Raw genomic sequence first — 18,376 nt, forward strand, 5'->3', positions numbered from 1 at the left:
AATATGCTCTTCTAGTTCCACTAACAACGGCTCTTCTGAGCCCTGGGCTTAGCTAAGCAAGAGTGGACAGGGCGTCCTGGGAAATAAATAGTAGACCAAATACAATCATGTAGGTCAACGAATAGAAACCTACTCCACACAGAGGAAACACTGTGCGCCGCCACCCCAAGCTGCCACAGCAAGTGTGAGCTACGCTGGGCAAGCCCACGTCACAACATAGCACCTCAGGGAGCCGCCCGTGCAGCCGCTGGGACTCTCGGAGGGAGGAATGGACGCCTGTGGTCGCTGGCGGCGCCTCCCACAGGCCAGGCAGGCCTCGGTGGCACGGTGCTTGCTCACACCTAGGACGGCCACTCCACCGCCAGATCCAGGCAGGGGTGAGCCTTTGGGAAGAAGAGTTGTCTTGGGCCACGCGTTAAATACATTGTGACATGGAATCACAAAAAGACCTTACCATGTTTTAAGTAAATTTATGGTTTTGTGGTGGGCTGTGTTCACAGCCGTCCTGGCCTGTGGGTTGGATGCCCCGATACTGAATTTCGCTGGTGGCCTCCTCTGTCCCAATGAAGTGGCACCCAGCCCTCGGGTACTTTAAGTCCTATGGCTGACACTGAATTTGGAAATTGGCATAAATGCATAGGACCCACCCGTGGCACATCTATGCCACGCCAAGGGGACATGCAGCGGGCGGAGGAGGGTCAGGCGTGACGTGCAGACGTGAACCGAGGCCTGAGCTTTATTCTGCCGGCCTGCACCGCGCCCAACTCTGTGACGCTTGTCTGGCCTGGCAGCCTTAGCCGAAACCCCTTTCGGAGCAGCGGTGGAGGAGCAACAGGAGACCAAGCTTTGTGTCCTGGTGCAGCTAACGGCGTGACCACGGACCATGGGTGAGAGCCCTGGCGTCCCAGCCTGCGTGGCGGCGGGTGCGGCTCCCCACGGCTGCACCCCCCTAGAAAACACGGGGACCGCACTGCACGGCGCCCGCGAGCTGCCGTGACGGGCTCCGTCTGTCTCTAAGCAAACAACGGGCCTTACGGTCCACGGGTCCGCCCGCTGCCGCGCGGGCTGGCCCCACCGGAGTGGCGCACACATGCACGTGGCCCGGTGGCGTGTTCGGCGTGCGGCGACTACTGGATCTACTGACTGCGTCTTCAGAGGCGCGTGTGCACGGCTTTCCCTGCCTCATCGCTGGCCATCACCAATCGTCTTCATTAATAAAAGAACAATGTAGTGCCTTTGCCTTGCAGCCCATCCATTATTTGCACTCCCCGGGGGCAGAAGCGGGGCGGCTGCGCGCGCTCATCCCCGGAGCCTTCTCCGTCGCTGGCCCTCTTCCTGCAGGACAGGATGGACGGGCGGGCCACTTCAGAAAGGCTTGGTCTGCTGGGAAAACTGAATGGGGAAATCGGTAGAAATCGGCTCCCTCCTCACTGGAGTCAGCTTACTGCCACGGTTATGATGATCGTTTTGTTTTGCTTCGCCATCCGACTGGGGTCTCGCCAGCCAAGGGCAAGGATCGAGATGCACCACCGCGTGGCGTTTCCCTGCAGGGAGAGCGACCATTTCCAGGGCAGGAGGCAGCTTTGCAGAGCCCAGCCCAGCGGCCTGCTGAACTGCTTCCAGGGGCGACTCTCTTCGAAGTGGATCCCAGGTCCCCCCTTCAGCTCCTCGGCGCCTGCTGCTCACCCGGTTCTTTCTAGAACCCCAGATGCGCCCAGCTCTGCCGGGGCCCCCTCCGCAGGTGCCACCGTGTGCTCTGCGCTGCACCGCGATGTTCTCAGCGTCAAGGCTGAGCTGCCCTGCCCTGTTGTCTTTCCTCCATCATCCCAGTAGCTGGAGAACAAGCGCAGGTGTCATGTATTTAAGGTAAATCTGTGAGAATTCAGAGCTCACGATGCGGGCCTGCGAGGGAGTAGCTCCTTCCAGCGCAGAAGCAAGGCTGTGGCTAGGCCGGAAGACTTGCTCTCGAGATGTTCATGGGATCTCACTGTCCCAACTTTGATTTACCCCAAACTCTTCAGAAAACACATTTACCGTTTATATTAACTTCCCCTTCATCGGAAAGGTCGATCGTTTATTAACAGATTAGCTAATGCAATAAATATGGAGGATCTTCTGCGCGCCAAGCACTCCACCAGGTGGTGGAGAGGCGGCTTTTAACAAGCCCAGCAGGTGGTGCCTCTTAATTTGGAAACATTTCCCCCATCGAACAAGAGTTGGAGAACTTCTGGAGAGACCAGATAATTAATATTCGAGGGTTTGCAGGCCATATGGTTCTTTGACACAGCTTCTCGCGTCGACCGCCGCAGGGCCCGGGCAGCCGCAGGCAATTCGTAAATGAATGGGCACGGCTGTGTTTCAGTCCGGCTCTGTTTACAGAAACAGGCAATGAGCTAATTGGGCCGATTGGCCGCGGTTTGCCAGTCCCTGCCGAGGAGGCAAACATTCTAAACCTAGGCTTAGTCGGGATCCGGGGCTGCAGCCTCCGCTAAGTGAGATGGTACGTGGCTTGTTAAATCCTCACCGCAGAGGTGGAAGGTTGATAACCCTCTTCTCATTGTCACGACGGGGAAGAGGAAAATCAGAAAAGGGACACGTACCCTGGCCAAGGTCACACTGCAGGACGCAGACGCCCTGACAGCAAAGCCACCAAGCCTCTGTGCTCGGCGCCGCTGATCTGGGATCCAGTTCTTCTCCATTTGTAGGACTTTTTTTTTTTTTTCTTCTCTGTCACATGTGGGACATCGAGTCAAGAATTGCTTGACTTTCGGGTGTTGACATTTAACCCGGTTCTTAACAGCGTTAGTGTGTCAGGGCTTATGCTTGAGGTCTTCACGATCAATTCTTCGCTGCACACTTAACAGCTCCTAAAATCCAGAGCGTACCAGGCCGTGAACATCACCGGGGAACGGCTGCCACGCAAGCGTGGCAGGAAAGAACACACAGGAACGAGTGAGGGTTTTTTTTTAAATCAAAAAGAGGGAAAGAGATTCTGAAGCAAGGTCCAACTCAACGGTATCACCGAGTTTTTGATCAGTCGTGTATCGTCGAGAATCTCGGGGAGCCGCGCGGAATCTCACTTCAGCTTACACCTAGCCAGCACGTCTCGGGACGCCACGGCCACTTCTCATTTCTAATAGTAAGTCCGTTACATTTTAAAAGGACACACACACAGCATCTGGCAGAGGTAACGCCCCTGAGTGCGCTCGGCAGGGGGCGTGAACGTTGCGCAGGAGATGGCCAGCGATTTGAACGTGTCGCCTAAAACGCCCAGGGTGCGCTTGAGTGCAGTATTGTTATGTTAGAGTTCCATGCTAACGATCTCTTGTAATAAAAGATCTTGCAATGAAAAAGGAGGCGTTATTTGTGCTGGACCCTGTATATTCTTGCCGTCCTCTCTTAGGAGAGTTCAAAGAAAATGAACTCTCCAGCGGCCACCAACCCGCATGATGTGGTCAATCAACACAGGCGCCTCACTGCCCCCGTTTGCCCTTCAGCCACCGCTTCTGGACAGCGCCCAGCCTCTGAGCCTCCTGCAGCGGGTCGCTCGCTTCCTGGCACCCAGGCTTCACTACAAACCCCGTCACAGCTCCCCACACGGGCCTCCGTGCGCCCAGTGTGAGCGGTTTTAACGTTTCAACCTCTGCCCTTTCTGGGTGTTCAACTGTCTGTCCCAAGGGAGGGGCAGGGTCCCGGGGGCTCTGACACCGGCAGCACCGCTGTCTGATGGGCAGAGCCACCTGCCGCGCGGGACAGCTCGCTGTGCGCCCTCGGCTGCTGGCTGAGGCTGCTGGGGAGCTGGGGTTCCTCTGGCTTCACGGGAACCTGTTTTCAACCCTGTGCTGAGGAAGACGCCTCCAAGGAGCCCCGTTCTCTTTAACTACTACTGAGCCTGAAGACGTTGAGTAGCCTCCCGAAGACCGCGCTCAGCCCGGCCACCCCGAGCGCAGGCCCTGGCGCTCGCGGGGGCCCCCACGGCCTGGCTCCCCGCCTTCTGTTACCTTCCGCGGCCTTCTGAGCTGGCCTTGCTTTGGTATTTGCTTTCTTTAACTGGCTCCCCGGTCCTGGGGGTGCTCTTCTCCACGTGGTGCTGGCCATCACACCTGCCACAGGACGGCCCCACGTGGGAGAGGCGGCCACGCCCCCCAGGGGTAAGGAGGCGTTCTCAGGAGGGAGCAAGGACTGAGGGCGGGATGTCTTCTTGTGGCCGGTAGCAGAGCCAGGAGGGAGGGAGGGAGTGGCCCAGGCGGCCCACTCCTGGGCGGGTGTCCCCCAGGCTGGGGGCGACAGGAGCAAGGTCTTCTGGGAAAACCAGCCCCGCAGACCCTGCCTACGGCTACCAGCAGGCAGGGGGGTGAAGGAGAGCAGGAGGAACCCCGCTGCCCCCAACACTCCTGTCACCAAAAAGCCTGTTCAGAGAGACAGGCTGCTCCGGGCGCTGGGAGGAGGTGCCTTCCTGGCCCAGGCGCCTCCGCCAGCAGCTTCACCAAAAGCCGGGGGGGCTCCCGTGTGTTCCGCCCAGAGCCGCGAAACCCACCGTGAGCGCCCGGAAACCCACGGAAGCTGAGCGAGGACGCTCCCCTGTAACGATTGTTTATGTCAGGCGGTTGGCTGCCACCGTGGGGCGACAAATGCTTCCACTTCTGCGGAGATAAAAGGCAAGCATTTGCAATCAGGGAGCAGAGCGTGTGCGTTCCGGGGCTAAATGGCGTTATAAAACTTCCTAATTAAGCATATATGCCAGCGAGGTTTTAGCATCGTTTCTCCAATTTAGCTTTACATACTGGGCGCGCTGTCTCGCTCGGCGTTAACTATAAACATTGTTGTTACTGCCCCCGGCTGGAAGGCAGAGCCGTTTACGGCGGAAAGAAAAAGAGATTATCTCCCATCTGCTCCTGCCCATTATTCAGAGACGTGTCATTTTGTCTGCTGATGGGCCCATCCCCAGGACGGTAGTCAAACGGCCCCTTCATACTCGGCCATGTTTATTAATTATCGTGTTCACGTGGCGCTTCGCCCCCCCTCCCCGCCCCCCGTAGTCCCGCACATTTGCTGATCTCACTTTTCAAGCATTTTGGAAATTAATTTATATGTGTGATTTTTGTCCTGCAAAGATGCACCACTGCAATTAGACATGTCCAATGCCTATTTTTAATTGTATCTCCACTTCACTCATATGTGCTTGGGTACTTTTATGCCTGAGGTTAGGAGACATACAATTAAAAAAGGATGGGACATGGTGTGATTCAATTTATATAAAGGACAAAAACCAGGCAAAGCTAATTAAGGCAGATCGAGTCCCGGTCGGTGTTTGGCCTCGAGGCGAGTGACCCCCCTGCAGGGGGTCGGGGGCGGGGGTGCCGCCAACAGTCCGTCTGACCTGGGTGCTGCTTACGGGCCGTGTGCAGTGTGCGCACATGCGTGGAGATGTTCACTCATGATGTCCGCTTTCTTCTGAATGTATGCTATCTTCCAGGAAAGCGTGGAAGATGGGTGATCATCTTCACATAGAAGAGTCCACACAAAGGCACATTGTGGCCCATTCGCCACCGCCCCCAGCAAAGAAGGTCGGAAATAAAACAGCGTCCTGTCTCCACCTGCAGAGCTCATTTCCTCAGGTGACTGGAAAGGCGGCTGCGCACCCCTGCACGCCTCTCCGGCTGGGGACACACACAGCCTTTTATGTCAAACAGGCTTTCAAAGGTTTGGGTGAAGTCTGGGTATTTTCTTGCTTGGAAAAGAGTGAGAAATTAGCAGGATCACAGTGCATTTGAAGAGTCTGTCAAAATGTCACCTTTTCTGCTTCCCTAAATCCTTTGTTTCAAGTGTCTAATTACAGAAAAAAATTAGCACCAATAATTGGCGGTTAGGATGGTATATAGAGAGGGTGGGGCAAAAGCAGGTTTACAGTTGTGAGTACAGGAAACAGCTTCATGTATGAATATTTATTAATTAGTGTATTACTTTCCATATAAACTGCAAACCTACTTTCGTCCCACCCTGAGTATATCTGTATGTATGTGTGTATACATATACACACACTTTTTTTTGTCTTTTTTTTTTTACAATTTAGTCTTCTAATCCATGAAATGACATCAGAAAGCTGCTACATCGCTGCAGATCGGCTCCATCACGTGGGAGAGACAAGTGCCAAAGCAAGTGGCATTTCTCTTAGCACATGCTAAGATGTGGGGCTTCACCGAGAGGTCACTTCAGAAACGTTAGGGTGGAGCCAAGTTCCCTAGGAAGCCTCAGAGTTCGTCGCTCACTGCATCAGAAACACCCTGTCTGTGGGTAACTTACAAGACACAAACAACACCCGCTGAAGGAAATGCCAGGTGGCGGGAACAGAAAAACGACTGGATAGAATTCTTAACCCAGTTAAAAAAAAAAAAAAATCGATACCTCCCATAGTCCCCTTTGCTTGAGCAGATAAGCCAGCTAAGAAATCTGACAGTTACAGAATATTGAAAAATAAATTCATGCAATAGCTAGTACATAAAGGGGTTACCGGGGGGAGAGAGGTAACAATAAAATGAGAACCAAACCAAACCAAACAGAAAGGTGGAGTGTTTGAAAACACAAGCTTGTCAACACACACAATGCATTCTACAGCTCGCTGTTACTGGGAGGAGCTTCACTTCTAACGGTGAATGCATTGCTTCATTCCTCTAATAAGGTCAAGGTCGGGCTTGCTGACTTTAAAATGACAGTATATACTTCTATAGAACATACACTCCGGTACTGTTGTCGTTCCATTTGTTAAGGGACAGAAGAGCACTGGAAATCATTCTTTTAATTGACAACGTCAGGAAAATGCTTTGGCATTAACTCTAAATATACTGTCCTTTTAACTGCAGGGAAACTTGATACTGAGCATGTGCAATGGAAAGAAAGCTGGCAAATGTCAGTGTGAATAATGGGTGAAAAAAAGGCATGAGGGGGTGGGGCATCTCAATCAAGATTAAAATGAAACCGATAAAGCAGCATATGGACTGGATAACAAATCAAAAGCATGTTTATCCACCGAAGGAACTGGTGAATGGAGACTGCCAGCACGTTGCCATGGAGACACTGACTGTTGAGCTGCACCATCTCATACCTTATCCAATACATTCCTGGTTGTTGGTAGTAGTCCAAAGACCCTGATCTCTTGATGGTAAACCCGTGGTCCAGCTGAGCAGAGAGAAATGGGGGCAACTCAGTGGATCGACATTGTGCTAAAGCGTTAAGACTCCAGACCAAGCTGTTCTTCACTGACTGCCTATGGACATGCAGTTACCACGCCTCTTCTGCAGGGCGACTAGCTAACGTGCTAAGCCTGCACACTGAAAAAGAGAAAGGCGAGAGAAGACGCTAATCCCTCATGAATACTCGGAGGCCGGTTGTTAGGGAAAAAATCTAATTTGTCCAGTAAGTTTTTGAATGCACATTTAACAATATCCTCTCAGTTTCAAAAGACATAAACACCTCTTCGTAGTCCACAGAATGGAAAAAAGGTGTGACAATTACATAAAGTACTGAAAGCGGCCTTAGCTACCTACGAGGGAGCGGACTGGACCCCCAAAGTCTCACCCCATTGGGCTTCACTTTTGAGGGCTTCGTAAATGTGAAATAAAGGATGAAAAGAATCGGGTTTGGCTCCCCCATAATCGCAGCTACTTGGCTGTCCTCCTTGAGGGGTTAACCTTCAAAAGCAGATCTACGCTTTAAAAAGTCAATTCTCCTTCTGAACTGAAAAGCTAGAATGGAAAACAGTAATTTTTTTTCTCTGAAAATATAGAAAATAAGAATAGTTTCCATTGCATATTAAAAATGCTTATTACAGTGAAGGGCTTATGACTCCCAAAAGGCGCAGTCACTAGAAGACAGGGTAGTTCCCTGCGTGGTTCCTCCCGGAATGAGACGCTGGCCTAGGGCTACCGCGGAATAAAAGGCTCGGCCCCTCCATTTGAAAAGCAGGCACTATGGCGGACACCCAACACTGCTCACTCGGAGGGCTTGCTGCTCTGATTACAAACCGGGCTCTCCCAGTGTTCACAAAACAGCAGTGTGGGATTTCGGCCTTGTTTAAAATGCACGTTTTATTTTGGTGAGAAGAAAAATGGAAGGACCCTTGATCCTGGGGAGGAGGCTGCCCGGCTCCGTCCGGCTCCGTCCGCGCCGGCGGCCCGGGAGTAGCTGGCTCTCTGCTGCCACCTACAGGCCGCGTGCCCGTTACGCCGCGCCCGGCAGCGCCCCTGCGCCAAGGTCGCTCAGGACGGAGCTTCCCAGAACCACAATTATTTGTACACTGATTAGTATGGATTTGTTCCATTAGACCGAAATGCTCCATTTGCATGAGCAAAATGCAAACGAAGAACTTTGAAGCATTTTGAAAATTATTGGTTAAAATAATAAACAGCATTAAATGAGGAAAAATAAATTGGAACTGACATCTTAGTCATCGGTTCTTCATCAAGCTGGGCAAATCTAATAAAGCCTCCCTCCCCCCCTGAGCTCTCAAGAAGTCCACCGTTAAAACGTCATCTCTAATTTCATTTTATGTCTATAAATTGCATTTTAATAACCTTTTGTTTCCCCTTCTCTGCTCTGGTTTTTTTTTTTTTTTTTTTTTGGTTTTTTTTTTTTTTAATCCTCCAACTACTGGCAAAGGTAGCAGAGAGACAATGGAAGCTTTCTGAGAGGTAGAGTGCGGCACTTGGGAGACAAGCGATGGGTCTCTGCCTCTTCCCGCTGCCTGACCTGCGTGTCAGAGCATCTTTCTGCTGTGAGCCTCCAGCTGGTAATTACTCTCCCCGCCAACTCAAGGACCTCATGCCACCTTAATATAAAGTTATCATTTGTCCTCTCTTTGGTGTTAATAACAGAGGGGGTGGGAGGCAGAGGAGAAAAAATGACCACCAACAAAAGCACCGCGGCTCCGAACCACGCGTGCGTATTCAACTGCGCTCAGGGGATCAGCTGCACTGGGTCTAGCGTCTGTTTACTGTGCGGTCGGTCCGTTTTTCCTTTGTCACTCTACGAAAGAACAAGTGCCATAAACTCCTTTATAAGCATCATTAATTTCCAGCAGGTAGTTAGGTTTCTAATGAAAGAAAGAGAAATTACCATTTAAAGACTAATGATTTAATACTTGATTTCCTGGAAGTAGTTGATCTCCTGATAGATACTACATTTTAGGTGGTAGTTTTTTAGTGTTAAAGGCTGTATATAATTCCCAAATTCAGTTCCACGATAGAGGCAGGTTAAAATAAAATACAGCACTTGACACAGCTCCTGGGGCAAGCATGCGTGCTCGTCGGGCGGGGGGGGGGGGGCGAATTCTGTCTGAATAAGGCTGATGCTGACAGCAGTTTCTTCTGTCTCTATCAAACAGAAGCTGCGGCAGTATTATATTAATTACAGGAATTCCTGCCATGTGGGTGCATTAATAGTTGCCCTGTGTTATGAAATCGTCAGACGGGCTCCGTGGATGCAGCGTCTGTGACGCTTCCTTCTCCTGCCTGCCCCTTAGATCCCGCCATCTAGCCCGAGAGCTTCTTTGCGGCTGCACTTGAGTGTGACTCAGAATGTCACTTAATTCCAAGGCTGCTTTTCCTTGTGGGGGGGGTCCCCTGAGACTCTGTTTTTGCACTCTAAGAATGGGAATGACATTATAGAATATAAATCCACTGCGCCCCTACGATTTTGGAAGGTAGTAACAAAGGCGGCCGTACTGGCCGGTCTCCCATTCCCAGCCCCCTCTGGGCCGGGGTCCCCCCGCCCCCCCGCTCCCGGATCTTGTGGAGGGCGTGGGCCTGGAGGAGGGAAAAGCATTCTGGAGAAGCTGCGTAAACACGAGCCCGATGTCAGGGCACTGTCTCCAGAAACGGCCCTGAAATCCACAGCCACTCTCTTCTGGGCTTGAGGTGTTAATGGTAACAGCCAACACGTGAGTTGTGCTTTAGTGCTGACAAGGCACTTTTTCAGCTACTTCTCCAAAAAGGTAATTATTTTGCGTCTGAGTTCAGCCGATCATTATTTTAAAAAAATTTTGTAGTGGGTGTAGTGGATAAAGAAGATTAAGCCTGCCACTGATGCATAACTCAGCATCGCAAAACCCATTTTACAATTTGTTAAGTCTATTACCCGTTTGTACAGTTTCCATGGAAACAGGTTAGTGATGATCTCAGAAACTGCATTCAAAATGGCCCAATCATCATATGTAGGGAAAATAAGATCAGCGGACCTTTGATCATCCAATACTAACTGGAGTTCCTGAAACCTACTTAGACGAAGTGTTAGTGAGCTGATCTGGCTTAGGTTTCGGAATTCATCCAGGTGCGATTCAAGCCGGCTTCTCCCTCACACCTGCGCCATCTGTCCGTGGGAAACCGCGCTGGTGTCCCTGCCCTCCGTCCCTGCGAGACTCCTGGACCGCCCTGAACAAAGCCATCACCGAGCAACCGAGGCAAACTGAACCAAAGGCTAATTAAAATTTAAAAAAACAAAAACAAAAAACAAAACAAACCCAGGAAAACGAAAACTCAGTGCCAGCAGTGGAGGAAGCAGCCTTGCTGGCCCCGTGAGCCCTGAGCGGGGACAGGAAAACAGCCCTGTTCATGGACACGCGTGCTGGCAGCTCGTTCCAGAGGGGAGCGTGGCGTCAGAAGTTTTGGAACAGACATGCCTCCCGCATGAATGATGAGAACAGAGTGTCTGGGTGGAGCCGAGAACCGCCACAAGACTGCGACGTCCAAAAATTGCTGGTTGGATATGAGCTGATAACAAAGAACGCTGACCATCTGCAGAGACAGGCAGGACAACGACCTCCACAGGGGACCTCCTCAGAAAGGACTCGAGGGAGGGGGCGGCAAGAGCGACGGACACCACAAGGTCCTCAGCAGCCCTGAAGTTCAGGAATGCGTCCCGTTTAGCACGGCCACGTGTGCTATGAGCTGGTGGTTGCGCTCATGCGACTCACAGCCGAAAGGCTTCAATCAAAAAACACGAAATGCAAACCGTACAAGAAAGTGCATGCATGCATGCGCGCTACCTGCAAGATCTGGCAGCCCCTGCCAGATATCTGTAACCCAGGCCTGGGCTTGGTGGCCTCGAGTATGTCACTACCATACGCTTAGCTCTATCGAGAGCTCCAGCACAACCAAAAAAAGAAAAAATAAAAACACTGTCAAAGTTGTTAAATATTTAGTGTTGCTGGGGAGCAGGCGGTACTGCTGAGCAGCACCAGTACTTTTCAACATTCGACAACATAGTGTCTCATTTCTTTGTTTAGAAAGAAAAACAGCTTGAGTGATTTCACATTGACTACGCTGTTAAAAAACAGGAAGTGATTAAAAACAAGTGATCTGGGGCTTGAATATATTTACTCTAGAATTTGACACCAGGAAGTATGAGGTTTCATTATTTCTCTACCCAATTTAATCTTTGCCTGGAGCTGCTCTCAAGTTGCGTGCAGTGTGTGTCTGCATGTACAGAACAGAAAAAAAAAAAAAAATTCCTCGTGCGGCCGCCTCCATAAAACGGTAAATGTTAAAAGATTTTCAACTTTAAAAAAACGAGCTTCCTAAGGAGCAAGACGTCATGATTTCCGTGGGTGCTCGCAGCATCTGGCTTCCCTAAAAGTCTCCCTGGGTGAGCGCCCTGCCCTGGGTGGCTTTCCCCCGGGTCCCACCCCGAAACCCAGTGTCCCCACTGTCTCCGCAGCGCCGTCGGCTCAGCGCCCCCTGCCTCCCACGCCCTGGCAAGAGGACACCGCGAACTCCTCTCCACAGAGCCCAGAAGTTGGCACCAGTGCCCAGTCCAGGGCGCGGGAGGTTTCCTGCTTTTAAAAATACCTCACGGAATGAATGGAAACGGCAAGACACCCTGGAGGCGTCAGGTAATGAGGTGTCCCTGCCGGAGCCCATCAGCGCAGAACGCAAGACGTGTTCCAGCCCTGAGCTGCCTGGGTGCTGTCTCAAGAAGTGACCCCTCTCTGCCATGTCTAGGGGCAGCCCTCCAAGGAAGGCCAAGGGCGTTAGGAGAGTCCGAGGCGGGTATTTCAGATGCTTACTGCTAGGACGGAAACGCCAGCCGCCGTGCTGTTCGGTTTGGGGCCGGTGTTGAAATGCTTCTTGATCTTCCCAGCTACTGACAGCTGATGTTCATTTTCTGGGAGGCCATCATCCTGGGGGGCGGGGGGAGCAGGAAGGAGTGAAAGGAGGAGAAAAAGAAAAAAAAAATGAGAGACATGGAAAAGGAGGCCAAGATCTGCTAGTAACAAATAGGCAGGGATCTTAAAATTCGTAAGGTATCGGAAATAAACCGACCGACGCTTTCCCGTTAAACGCTGCGGTTGGAAGAGCTGCTCCAAGGTCTCGTTCGGTTTCCACATCTGCCCCCAAATTAGTTTGTCCTGTCATCTGATCCTCAGAATTTTGTCCCTAAATAAAATATTTTACCTCTGTTTTCCATTTCTAACGAAATCACTTTCAGCCATGGTCCTCGGGACATACGTCAAAGAGCCAGTTAATCTGGACCACCGCCACCACGACAAAAGTCAATGGAAACATCTTTTTTTTTTCCTGACCCAAAAGTTTTATCCTCTTACCCCATCATTCGGACCTACGGCCGAGGGCCCGCTAGGGCCAGCAATGAACTCAGCCTGGTTCCAGGGCTACGCATCAGCTGTTCGCTAATCCGAGACAAGCGTCCAGGCAGAAGGTGCCTCCCTGAGTCCTGAACCCCGCTGCGGCCTAGCAGACCCCTGCGACCGCGACGCGGCTCCCGCTGGGGCTGGCTTCAACGAAGGCCTCTGCTCTCGGCCACAGCTGCCTCTTGTGGGGGCTGGACAGGCTGTGCTCTTTCGTTACATGCTGTTAGAAGGACAGCAACCGAGTCCTAAACACGGTGCCGTCACGTGCTGGATCTTGGAGAAACGTCTGCGTGGACTTCGGAGCCCCGAGGCTGTGTCTCACCCAAGTGCTTTGGCACCGAGCAGAGGCCTAACAAGCGCGTGGGGAACAAATGAACGGAGGGAGAGTGGAAGGTTCGTTACGAGCTCTGAAAACCCAAGTCTGGAGTGGGACTTGGCTGCCATTCGCCATGTCCCTCCTCCCCTTCCCCGCCGCCATCCTGCCTGTCCGTGCCCGGCTGCGCCCAGGGCGGTCCGTGGGCCGCTCTCCACGCCGGACGCGCCTGCTCTCCTGCACAACGCGGGCTGTCGGCGGGGGGCCTGCGGCTTCTTTCCACATCTGGCGACCCGTCGATTCCGCCAACACTCACTGCGCGCCACAGAGCGCCTGGCCCTACGGGACGCGGTGGGGACGCGAGGGCGGGCCAGAAGCCGCAGGGGCGCGGCTCCCGGGCACACGGGCCATCGCTCTCTCTTCAAAACACGGGTCCGAGCCACTGTCCCCACACACTTTCCCCAGTGAAGCACGGTTTGTTCTCACGGTGCTTCTGTAAACTCTTCTGGATGAGGGTGGCCTGTTGCCACCCAGGTCGTGTTTAACAGCCTGGGCACAAGTACGGGGACAGCACACAGGGCCCCCCCCCGCCCCTCCCCCAGCAGCCCTGGCCCCGCAGATGGAGGGGCCGGGCCTGGGTGCCCCGCCCTGCCTCCTCCTCATGGCCCTGCCCCCGCCGCCTGCCTTCCCTGCGAGGTGCCGGCCAGCTCCAGAGCTGAGCGCTCATTTTCTCCGCGCGCTCCTGGTGGACTTCGCGATCCCTGCCCTGCCCTGCCCTGGTCCTAACCTTCTGCCAGGATTCCTAGCAACCCTCCTAGACCTGGCGCCGGGCGCTCGGGCCCCCGGCTTTACATTCTAGGGAAGGTCTCCGCTTCCCCTGGGTGAGCGGTCCTGGCGAAGCAAGGAAAGTGGTGAGGCGGCCCCCGCCCCCGAGCCGTCAGAGCCGGGCTGGAACACAGAAACCTTAGAACCTCTCGGGATTTGTTCCTAAGAAAATACGGAATCTCAGCCAGAGAAGGTGACTTGCACATACACTCACACACACCCCCACAGCGACTACAAAGTCTGCGGAGTTGCCACATCAATTCTGAAGGCTTCGAGCACAATTGGATTAAAAGGCATAAACAGCTGGCTTTGCAGGGACCTAATCTGTACCTGAGGCACGTGGATCGATGACGGAGATTTAACTAATTTACTGTCTTGCATCAATAAAATAAATAGGGCCATTAAAAACATGCATTTTATATATACATCTCTATCGCCATTATCCTGAATAGATTATGTGCCAAAAATGTGCTATGAATTTTCTCAACGTGACAGACCTGGAAGTATGTTACAAATAGTCCTAGTATGACTACCATACGTTCTGGTGGGTAGTTCCTGGGAGGAGTTTCTTGTTGGACACAGGCTGGTTGTGGTTTGAGGTCGGTGGGTTTTGATTTAGAAATTCCCATCCACCACTTGACAGAGCATTGCAACTGACAAGCACAAAATAAGTTTGCAAAGTGGAAAATGAACTCTCCCAGCTGCCTGCAGGAGACCCAGGCTCCTGGGCTCCATTTCGCAGGCGGGTGCCGCGCAGGTGGCCTGGGGAGGCCGTGGGGGCTCAGCCGCGAAGACACTCAGCCGCCCGAGCTCCCCGCTTCCTTCGGGGGGCCCTGCCCCGCCCCGGCCCGCCGTGGAGCCCTCTTTCTTGGGTCGTGGGTCTGGGCTGCCGTGTGTGCACTGCAGACTCAATGATGAGTATCTGTAAAATGCACGAGAAACGTGGCAACCTCAAGCGCTTTACCACCAGAACATGGAGGGTTGGCTTTAAACAATCCCGTGTGTTTCCATTCGCCCAGCAGCAGCGCCAGGTCTCCTGCCTGCGGGCAGCCCCTCCGCGTGTGCGGACCATCCCCAGCTACACGGCACCCCGGGACCCGCGACGCCCCAGGCACACCCTCTGTGCCTGTAGTTCGCGCTGCCCTTGGGGAGAACACGTGAAGGAAATGAAGGTCTCCCTGGGAGAAAGGAGAGGGAGACATGCCCGAGCAGACGCGGAACTCCGGGTCCTCGCCCCCAATTTACGGATCTGGACAAGTGGCGTTGTGGGATCCTCTTACTTTCTAACAAATTCCGCCAACACCGGAAGCTGAAATGTTTATATATTTTTGTGGGCAGGGCTGAATGTTATTAGCATGGAATGTCTGGGTAGGTTATCCAGGCTCCTGTTCTGTTCTCTTTCCTAGCTTCTTCATTGTTAAAACAGTATTTTAGCTTAGCAGTAGTTCTTCAGAAGAGCAGGCAGTGAGATAGAGGAGGCCAATTAAAACAGAAAGGCCAGGGAGCGGAGGGAGGCTGGGTGGTGGCCCGGACTTACGTCCAGCCACCCAGGCTCCCGTACGACCAGCACGGGGGCTCCCGGCCTTTGCCCGTGTCGCAGTCGCCTGGGAACCGTAGACATTCTCAATGCCCGGACGCCCGTGCAGACCAGTTAAGTCAGAACCTCGAGGGGCAAACCCAGGCATCGGCCTTGGGCTAGAGACCCCCCTGAGCGCCATGTAAAACTGGGAAAATAATTGGAGGCGCCACATAGACTCCCAGAACTCACGACCGAGGCGGACCTTTGCCCTAGAGCATCAGAAAAGAGCACGCACTAAGGCAGGTCAACGCTTGGAAAATCAAACTGCAAAAATTGTGTTCGAAATGTTAACATGGTTGATACGTTAATCCTCATTGTGAATACGAATTCAAGGGACTCGACTTTCTCCCTGGGCGCCAGAATGTTCTAGATATAGGACTGCCTGTTCCATTCTTATGCTGGATGTGCCTCAATCATTTTGTTTCTGTACTAGATGAGTAATACGGCGACTGACCTTAGCCAGGGCAATTCCTGCTGGTATTCTGCAGCTACGTCCATGGAAACGGCCGTGCTGCGGGAGGTCAAAGCCGAGCTGATAATCCGCATCATCAATGTGACCTTGGAGCACACCCACCGGATCGCTGTTTTGGAGGCGGATGGGGCTTCCCCTCCCACATCAAGCCCCTCCGGTGCCGACAGTGATTCCCCTCCGCATCCCGCCAGCGCGCGGCCATGGAGCACAGCGTGGGTGCCTCTCTCGGACGCTCCCGTCTAGCGAGCACCGAGAGCCCCGGCCCTCCGGACGCCCTCTCCACCCTCAGAACCACCTGGGGGCTGGATTCTGTTATCTCCATTTCAGAGGCGGAAACACAAGGTACAAAAGCGCCCACCCCGCGCTCCTTCCGAACCTACGTTCTCCCCCAGACGCCGGGCTGGCTAGAACCGCGCCGGCACCCGCCTCGCTCACGACGTCCCCCGTAACGGAGGCTCAGCCCCGGCGAGCACGGTGGGATGTGCACCCCAAGTGCACAAAAAGGTAAAAACAGGAGCCCCAAGGACGCTCCGGGGTGAGGTCAGAGCAAGCAGCTTCCGCTGCCCAGATCTTCGGATCCTACTGCTCCGCGCCATTTCGTAAGAGACTGCCTCTTCAAGGCCAAGGGCGCCAGGCGAAAAGGTCATGCTGTGAGCAGCGGAGAGAACGGAGAGAACGAGGATAAATGAGAGCCCGGGAAGAGCTTTCTGATGACCTCCTTAGGGCTCATGTAATTATTTCCTTTTTTATTTTTCAATTACAGTTGACATTCCATATTATTTCATCTAATTGGTCTTCCTCTCCGCCTCAGGTAGTGGCCTCGGCGCTCATCAGATACAATCTCATCCCCGAACGCGCAGTGTCCAGTTAAATGGACTCGCGTTGGAAGTCCTGATTTATTTATTTGGGTCGCTTGGCTGTTCACTTGGTGCGCTTGGAGACCTCAACGAATACTTACTGCTGGCTATGAAAGCCCATATATATCTCTATTATTTTGAGACAAAATAGTTTTCTGATTCAGTGACTACATAAATACACCGTATAACTTCAAAAATTAAGCAGTCACTCTCTACATTAAATGTTTAAAGGTTTTCAGCTAAAATCATCTGGGGTTTTTTTTCCTGTCGAATTAGACAAAGGGCATTCTTTAGCTGGAAGTCACCTGCACAGCTCCCTAAATGCTACCCTTGCTTTTAGCAGATGCCTTTAGGGGGTGGGAGCGGGACCCAGAGCCAACGGCAGAGGCCGCAGCGCCAGAGCGAGCTGCGGACCCGACCGCCACACGGTGGGGCCGCGTGCTGGGAACGCAGACGTTCCGGCGGAGGCGTGTCAACGCCACCCCAGGAGCAGGAGCAACTTAGTTCTGCCGTGGTAACAGTCACATTTTTGTTTCTTTACCCCACCGAGTTGGGATAGACTGAGGTGGGGTCCTATGTCTTGGAATCAGGGCATGGAATCGTGTGATTTTAATGGCCTTCCTGCCCCTCACCTACGTGGACAGATTTGCCCGCGGTTACAAAGTTATCTTAGAGCGCATACTCGGGACCTGCCAGAGCCGCCCTGCTGGTCCCCCGCCCCCAGCGCCCCCCAGGATGGAGCTCTGGCTCCTCCATGACGCCTCTACCAAGGCCATGGGGACAGACCCTCCCCGCTGCGCGTGACCGTCTGGTGGCACCCAACACGGCTCCTGGAGGGCGGGCCGGTCAGCAGTGGCTCCCTGACGGCAGCACATTTAAAATACCTCAGACACACCTATGAACCTCTTCCCTCTCTAGCTCTTCATTCTAACCTTGCAAAAGCCACGTTACAAACTCCGGTTGCCGGTTCATTCTCTGGTCCCACGTTCAGTCTTTCCGGGGCAGTGGGGCCCTTTGGGGCCCACGGGCTTTTCAACGGCGTGCGTATCAATCAGAACTGACCGCTCCACCAAGAGGAGCTGCCGTGCCTCTCCTACCCCGCGCAGGTAAGGGACGGGGCCGGGCACGGCCCAGGTAAGCGCTTCGGGAAGGCTGCTCGCCTGCACGAACAGCCGTCACCGGGGCGACGATGGGCCTTGGCCACATTCGCGGCGCCCTCGGGGGCACCAGCGGGAGCGGGGACAGCCTGGCGCAGGGCACTCAGAGGCAACGGGCTCGGAGCGTGGACGTCGCACTGCGAATTTTGGCCCAACTACACACTTCGCTGCTTCCGACAGGCCCCCAGCAGACCCTCCGTCTCCTCATCTGTACAGTGGGTCGAGCACTGCCCGCCCACCCCGCCGGCCCATCGTGCAGGCTATTGCCAGGCCTCCGAGGGAGGCTTCCCGACCTTTCCCAGGTCATCGCAAAGCACGACTGTTGATGAGCACCCTGGGGCCAATGCACAGGTCGGGAGGCCGCCGGTGGCCGCGGGGGACGCGGGCTGCCCGGCCTGCCTCCCCCAGGGGCTGAGGGGAGCCGTAGCTTTGCGCAGCTGTGGGCCCACCAGGAAGCGCTGCTGTGGAAGCGCACTTCACACACACCTTCGCCGCCCACCCAGACAAGCTCACGCTCACACACGTCCTCCCGC

At 53.6% G+C, this 18,376-nt stretch overlaps 1 protein-coding gene across 6 annotated transcripts in view; it reads right to left on the reverse strand.

Annotated features, from left to right (window-relative positions):
- The window catches only part of DCLK1 (doublecortin like kinase 1), a 223,637-nt gene that overhangs the window by 7,987 nt on the left and 197,274 nt on the right, over nt 1-18,376 (reverse strand). For all 6 annotated transcript variants that reach the window (XM_054586553.1, XM_054586552.1, XM_054586554.1 and 3 more), the window contains one exon: nt 12,059-12,172. In XM_054586553.1, the coding sequence (XP_054442528.1) occupies nt 12,059-12,172 (114 nt within the window). The remainder of the gene's footprint in view (nt 1-12,058; nt 12,173-18,376) is intronic.

The sequence above is a fragment of the Pteronotus mesoamericanus genome, unplaced genomic scaffold (assembly GCF_021234165.1).
Source record: "Pteronotus mesoamericanus isolate MK-2021 breed Mesoamerican mustached bat unplaced genomic scaffold, CSHL_Meso_final contig_94, whole genome shotgun sequence".
Classification (NCBI taxonomy): Eukaryota; Metazoa; Chordata; class Mammalia; order Chiroptera; family Mormoopidae; genus Pteronotus; species Pteronotus mesoamericanus.